The sequence below is a fragment of the Pempheris klunzingeri genome, chromosome 16 (genome assembly GCF_042242105.1).
Source record: "Pempheris klunzingeri isolate RE-2024b chromosome 16, fPemKlu1.hap1, whole genome shotgun sequence".
NCBI lineage: Eukaryota > Metazoa > Chordata > Actinopteri > Acropomatiformes > Pempheridae > Pempheris > Pempheris klunzingeri.
The window spans coordinates 482,772-489,851 of record NC_092027.1 but is presented as its reverse complement, the minus strand read 5'-3'; the positions used below and the strand labels follow the sequence as shown (position 1 = coordinate 489,851).

The 7,080-nt window shown below is 46.5% G+C and overlaps 1 protein-coding gene across 1 annotated transcript in view; it reads right to left on the bottom strand.

Moving 5' to 3' along the window:
• Window positions 1–1,991: 1,991 nt before the first annotated feature.
• The window catches only part of cdc42se1 (CDC42 small effector 1), a 5,216-nt gene continuing 127 nt past the window's right edge, over window positions 1,992–7,080 (bottom strand). Inside the window, exons 1-5 of the mRNA XM_070845906.1 lie at window positions 6,897–7,080; window positions 3,256–3,360; window positions 2,995–3,066; window positions 2,181–2,501; window positions 1,992–2,090 (exon numbers count right to left, since the gene is read on the bottom strand). The exon at window positions 6,897–7,080 is cut by the window's right edge and continues 127 nt beyond it. Of these exons, the coding sequence (XP_070702007.1) occupies window positions 2,998–3,066; window positions 3,256–3,360; window positions 6,897–7,046 (324 nt within the window). The 5' untranslated portion in view covers window positions 7,047–7,080 and the 3' untranslated portion in view covers window positions 1,992–2,090; window positions 2,181–2,501; window positions 2,995–2,997. The remainder of the gene's footprint in view (window positions 2,091–2,180; window positions 2,502–2,994; window positions 3,067–3,255; window positions 3,361–6,896) is intronic.

The window sequence follows — 7,080 nt, the reverse complement described above, 5'->3', positions numbered from 1 at the left end:
CACCATCTTGTTGTCTTCAGAGCCAGAAGTGGTGTCCGTCTTGGTTGTGATTGGTTACAAGCTGGTTTGAAGCACTCGCTCAGTCTCATGTGATTTCTGTTGGTGATTTTAACGCCATCAGCTGATTGAAGTTATCAGACTGAGAGTCACATGACGTGACATCAGCATTTTAGCTGGCTGTTGTGGTAAAAAGTCAAACAGCTCTTACTCAGTGCAGTTAATTCTTTGAGTGTGGAGGAGGAGTAAAAACTCCCACGCTCTGGGGAGTCCAGTGAACACACCGCTGTCCCGAGGAAACTGAGACGAGAAGCTGCAGCTCAGATTTTCCTTAAATAGATGTTTTGGCCTCTTTGGTCTCGGGGAGGGAGGAAGTGTCCGGTCACCACGGGGGGGCGGGGGACACGCCGTGATTCAGCGGTTTCCACGACAACCACAGAGGGGGCGGGGGCAGTGCAGACAACAGCTGAGTGTTGAGTTACTGCTGCTGTTTGCAGACAGCATCACAGTCTCTGTTTGGATGATCACGCTGATACTGTGGATACTGTGATCACGCCCACACTAGTATTTCTGGTAATTTGGGGATTTCAATGACATGAAAAGGAGTTTGTTGGTTTTTTATTAATGTTTGAAGGAGAGGAACTTGATAAATATTATGGGATTTCCAGAAATACAGACGCCTCAGTGTAGAGACGCCGTTGAAATATTCGGGCTGTAATATATGGACAATGTAATAATGCAGCTAAATGTATAAATAACCTGGATGTATGTGTTTGTTTAAACACACAGAATACTGAATAGAGTTTGGTTGGCCTGTTTGTTCTTTAATAAAGTGCTGGAATCAAACTTTTAGGGAGTTTGAACCATTTCATAAAAGTTCATATCAGGGTTTTTTCTGTTTTTGGTCCAAATTGCTGCAAAAGAAACTCTTTGTTTTCTTTCCTATAACCTCTCCAAGTCTTAAAAAGCTGCGACTCCGTCGACCCGAAGGCTGGGGAATCAGGATGTTTGATCAGGAGGGAAACAAATAGAAAAACATCAGGAAAAATCACACAAATCAGCAAATCATCTAAAAACAGCAGAAAATTATTGTCTGCTTAAAAATGTTCAGATACTCGTAATATAAAGCTGTTAAACACTTGATCTTTCCACCAGATGCAGCATGAAATGTTAGAATCTCAAGTCCTGAAAATGTCTCAACGTGGCTTCCGAAGTGAAAAGTTCACTCACTTCTGTCTTCTTGGAGACTCAAAACAGGTCAGACTCAGACCCGTTCGGGGCCCCGACCAACACTTTAAGTAGTCAAACGAACAGAAAGACAACTGAGACTTTTACAGTGTGGAAACACAGACATCTTTCTAAAAGTGGGAATTTTCTAATGGAGGTTTTGAACTGTGTGTGTAAAGTCCAGGATGAGAGTACAGTGAAGCAACGTTTATATTTAAACTGGTGGAATATTAAGACCGGATGACAACATACACACACACACACACACACACACACACACACACACACACACACACATACACACACACACACACACACACACACACACACACACACACACACACACACACACAGGGGCTTTCCCATCTCCTAAAACAAGAGTCTTTTATCATTCAGCACCAGCAGTGAGGCTGGGCTGAGGCATCTTGGGAGTTGAAGTGCAATGATGTCATCACTGAGGCCATGTGACCAATGAATAGCGACAGAGGGGGTGTTGGGGGGGGGGTGTAGGAAACAAAAACCAAAACAACAAATAAAACATGTAATAATCCTTTAGAAGCTGAATACAGAGCACAGCTGGGTGGAGTGAGGAATCCTGGGAAATGAAGTCCACAGAGGAGATACTCCAGAGCTGTCGGGGGGGGGTTCTGATGAAGGATTGTGGGATTGGATGGTTTAGAGAAAACTTCCAAATGAATTCTGGGAAATTCTGTCTCTTTTTAAAGTTATGTGACTGTTGAATCAACACTTGACCAAAACCTTTTTCCAGTTTTTTCTTAAATACAGACATTCTGTCATTTATCCTGAATAGAAAAGGATTCTGGGAAACGGAGTCCAGTGATGCGATCTGTTGGTTTGAGTAAATACTGACGAGAGAAGCCTCCTCCTGTCCGCCCTCTGGTGACCGCAGGGACCACGACAATCGAAGAGGTTGAGCCCGTTCAGCGTGGAGGGACGGGAGGTCTGAAGGCATGCTGGGAGATGTAGTCTTTACATTTGTGGGGCTTTTTGGGATCACTTGCAGAGCTGGTGGTTTATTGGACCTGAGACGTGGAAAAAAAACTCCCTCAGCTCCGTCTGGACTCATCGGGCCACTGATTTTTAGCATCGGCTAGTAGCCGGCGGCCCTGCGGGTGAGGTGTGGTGCTCTGCTTCAGCAGGCCACGGGTTGGCGGTCCGATGCTGCAGAGGAGACGGTGGAGGTCATCGTGGAGGAAAGAGAAGGTCGGTCAGCTGGTTGAGGCCACTTCAGAGGTCAAAGGTCATTTCATTCTCTCCTGAAAACACACAGGACTGAGTTAGCAGGAGCACACGGGTCTGAGACGTGGTTCAAAGTGCTGCCGGCGCCCCCTACAGGCCGCAGAGGTTTGTCCTGATGGCGGCGCTACAGGAAACATCTGTGCTGTCGTTACAGAACAGTCAGACTGGGTCACAAGTCAGTGTTAGAACAGTTAGCTGTTTACTGCACTTACTGAGTTTTATTTTTGTTTGTACGTCTGTATAACTGTTGGCTGTTAGCTGCTAGTGGTTAGCTGTTAGCTGTTAGCTGCTGGTGGTTAGCTGTTAGCTGCTAGTGGTTAGCTGTTAGCTGCTAGTGGTTAGCTGTTAGCTGTTAGCTGCTAGTGGTTAGCTGTTAGCTGTTAGCTGCTGGTGGACAGCAGAGTGTGTTTGGCTAATGGAACTAATCATGCTAATGAAGCTAACAGCTGTGTGTGTGTGTGTGTGTCTGTGTGTGTGTGTGTGTGTGTGTGTGTGTGTGTGTGTGTTTACCAGCTATAACAGGCTGTTCCTGCCGTTCATGTTGGGGCCTTTAGACCTCATCTGTTCCTGAACCGACCCTGACTGTAAGCACACACACACACACACACACACAGAACGTGATCAATGTGACTGATTCACATCATGTGACCAAAGCTCCTTTCTAAGTATTTATGTGAGAAAAACTAAAATAGAAGCAGGAAGTACACAGACAGACAGACAGACAGACAGGAGGACAGACAGGAGGACAGACAGGTGTGGCGTCTGTCTCACCGGCTGCAGACCCTCGGCCATCTCTCCAGAGCCGATGTGTGTGAGGTGGATGAAGTTTGTCGGCTCTCCGATCATACTGCGATCAATCTTCCTCCTCTTCTTCTTCTACACACACACACACACACACACACACACACACACACCTGGGTCACATTCAGGCTGAAGGGTTAATGATCAGATTGTGTGTGTGTGTTGGTGAGCTTCATGTCTGTACTCATCCACAGACTCTCATCACCATCATCATCATCATCAATCACACTGACTGATGGAGCAGCAGCTCTAAAATCCCTGTTTTAGTGAATGTAGTCTGGTGTGTGTGCTGTTTGTGGTTAAACCAAAAGGATCTTCCAGGTCTCTCTCTGTAGGGATCCTTTCCATGATGCTGTCACACACTTAGAATAACACTCTGAGCCTGTCAGTGGATCAAACAAGATCTTTTAGTGGACCTACTGTGATCAGGTGCAGTTGTCCCAAAGGATCACGTTGCAGCCATTGCAGCCCGTTTGGTGTCTGCTGGCTGAGGTGATCTACTGGACCAGTTCCAACACTTTTACTACCTACCAGTCACTCACACACCAGGATGAGGACAGAGAGGATCATGGGTAGAAACACCAGAGCTATCCTTTAAAGAAGTTATGGATCATTGTCCTCCACCGTGAATCTATGGCTCTCTGTGCTGCATTCAGGGACACTGTGCTGCATTCAGGGACACTTTGAGCTCTGGCAAAAAGCCTCATTAAAACCCCATTCTGCTCCCAGAGTTTAATCCTGCTGCGGGGGAACGAGGGCTGATCCAGAACACATCTGAGCCATGATCAGAACAATTTGGATCTGATTTAAGAGGCTTATGGTGCTCAGGATTATTCAGAGCTCTGATGTAACACAGCGGAGCCCAAACGGAGGGTCGACCGAGACGTTTGTCAGATGACAAGAGATTCAGTGTGCAGATGTTCCTCGAATGAGCTGCTTTACTGAGAAGTTCACTGCTTAGAAACACTTTAACCTCTGACCTCCTACGCCTTTTAACGACAGAAAAGCGCCACAGGAGGAGGAAGCGTCTTTGGTGTGAGGTCAATAAAACTTCTAGAAATGTCTCAGCGACAAAAGATGTGCAAATCTGTTGCTAGGAGACGTCTGCAGCACCGTCCAATCAGGAGCAATCATGTAGCATCGCAAGCTAGCATGGCTTCCAAAAACAGACATTTCACGAATGGAAATCTGTCGTGTAAATTTAAATCAGGATGTTTGTTTGACCGACATGTTGTTCTGTTGACAGCCACAGTCGGGCCTGTTCCTCCTCATCGTCCCTCCTGGAGTCCATCATCTGATTCTCTGGTACAACTTAAACAGTCTCACATCGTACAGCAGCCTTGTTTCACAAAAGCTGGTGTTTTTTGACTGGAGTCTGGTTTATCAGCATCACACACACACACACACACACACACACTGAGCCAGCTGGGAGTGAATCATCACCACAGGCCTCTTCCTCCTCCACAGGTGTTGCTATGGCAACAACAACAGGACCTGCCAACATGGGATAACAGGCCAAAGGTAAGAGCCATGAGGAAGAGGAGGAGATGAAGAGCCTTGAAAACCTTCATTAAACTCCCTGATATTCCAGGACCTTCCTGTTGTTATGTAACACTGCTGATGGGTAACAGACTGTCTCCTGGCAACGGCTGTGTTGACCTGATAAACATCATCATCATCATCATCATCATCATCATCATCATCATCATCATCATCATCATCGTCTTCATCAGTGAGTCATAAAAGAAGGGAACAGGCTGGGCTTTCAAAGTAAGAGCAGCTGGGGAATGATGACACCACAGATGAGGAGGAGGAGGAGGAGGAGGAGGAGGAAGATGAGGAAGTATTCAGGTCCTTCACTGAAGTAGAAGTTCTCACTCCACACTTCTACATACAAACACGTAGTGTCAGATAAACATAGTGAAGTAAAAATGGCCGTATTTCCTCTGAGGTTTGGTGGAGGAGGAAGTAAAGTACAAGTACCTCACCTGTGTACTGCAGTACTGACTCTGTGTGTGTGTGCGTGTGTGTGTGTGTGTGTGTGTGTGTGTCATTTCACAAAGAGTTAAACTTCCCAGAGAGTGAGGTCACTGCTGGCATCAGTGTGTGTGTGTGTGTGTGTGTGTGTGTGTATTGTTGCAGTGCCACAATAGAACAAACAGAAAACTCTATAAATACAGACAGAGGAAGGAGGGACACAGCAGGGCTTCCTCTCCTGTGTGTGTGTGTGTGAGTGTGTGAGTGAGTGTGTGTGTGTGAGTGTGTGTGTGAGTGTGTGTGTGAGTGTGTGTGTGAGTGTGTGTGAGTGTGTGTGTGTGAGAGAGTGTGTGTGTGTGCGTGTGTGAGTGAGTGTGTGTGTGTGTGTGTGTGTGTGTGAGTGAGTGTGTGTGTGTGTGTGTGTGTGTGTGTGTGCTCCACCCCTTTCATGTCTTAATAAGAAGATGTTTACATTTGAATAACTTTACATAACTACACAGATAAACGTGTATGAGACACCTGATCACAGTAGGTCCACTAAAAGAGCTTGTTTGATCCACTGACAGGCTCAGAGTGTTATTCTAAGTGTGTGACAGCATCATGGAAAGGATCCCTACAGAGAGAGACCTGGAAGATCCTTTTGGTTTAACCACAAACAGCACACACACCAGACTACATTCACTAAAACAGGGATTGTGTTGGATCAGAAGTAACCAGACATTCAGAAAATAACTAAATAAATGAGGCTCAGGCTTAAAAAATGGTGTTTTGGAAAAACGTCTGAACCGACTGAGCGACGCTGATCAAACATGATAAAACACCGCCGGCGTGTTGTGAAAGGATCCGTCACAGCTGTGGAGAAACGTCTGTTACACAACGACAGCACTGAAGGAAGATTCACAGTGTTTTAAAACAGACGTCCCCACTGACAGGCTAGACTCATTAAAGGGTCAGTACACCCAAATGACTGATCAAGATGGAGTCTCTCCTCCGTCAGTCAAACACGACTTGATATCGATCAGAAAATGTCTTTTCACAAACACGCTGATGTTTGTGACATTATGTGGACGGAGGGCGTCGGCCTGCAGGAGGTCAGAGGTCACAGAGAAACAGGAAGAGGAAGTTCTGCCACCTGTTTCCTGTTGAGTTACGTCCAGAGACTCAGTGAACCTGACGAGGTGAGTTCTCAGTTCCCAGTAAACAAACACGACTCATTATCGGACAAAAACACCGAACTGAACCCTAAACTGAATTTAAACCGTTTTCTGTAACTATGAAGGAAAGTTTTCTAACAAATGTTTCATGTCTGACTTTATTCAGTCCAACGCACTCCTAACTTCAGCTAGCTTAGTCAGCTAACAGCCGTTAACCAGGGACAGGGCACCACGCTCACATCTCCACAAGGATGTTCCTGTAAATATAGGAGCTCATATCAGTAGAACCATAAGTGATGAAGATGCTAATGACTCTGAGAAGGAAGCAGATTTTTTATGCTAATCGTAGAAATCTGTCTCAGAGTGTTTCCTGTTTTTAGTGTGAGGCCGTCTGATCGACGCTGTGATGACGAGACGAGAGCGTTTAGATCCAACGTGTGTGTGTGTGTGTGTGTGTGTATGTGTGTGTGTGTGCCTCACCGGCGGTGGTTTAGCCACCACGCAGCAGCCCATCTTGTGCCAGAAGTCGCTCATGCCGACGCTCCGCCTGTCCAGCGGCCGGCCGTCGCTCTCTGCTGCCGCCCTGCAGGCTGGGGGAGGAACTGCGGCCTGCGGGTAGTCCTGGGGCATCCAGACAAAAACTCCACCCGCTGAGGACCAAAAC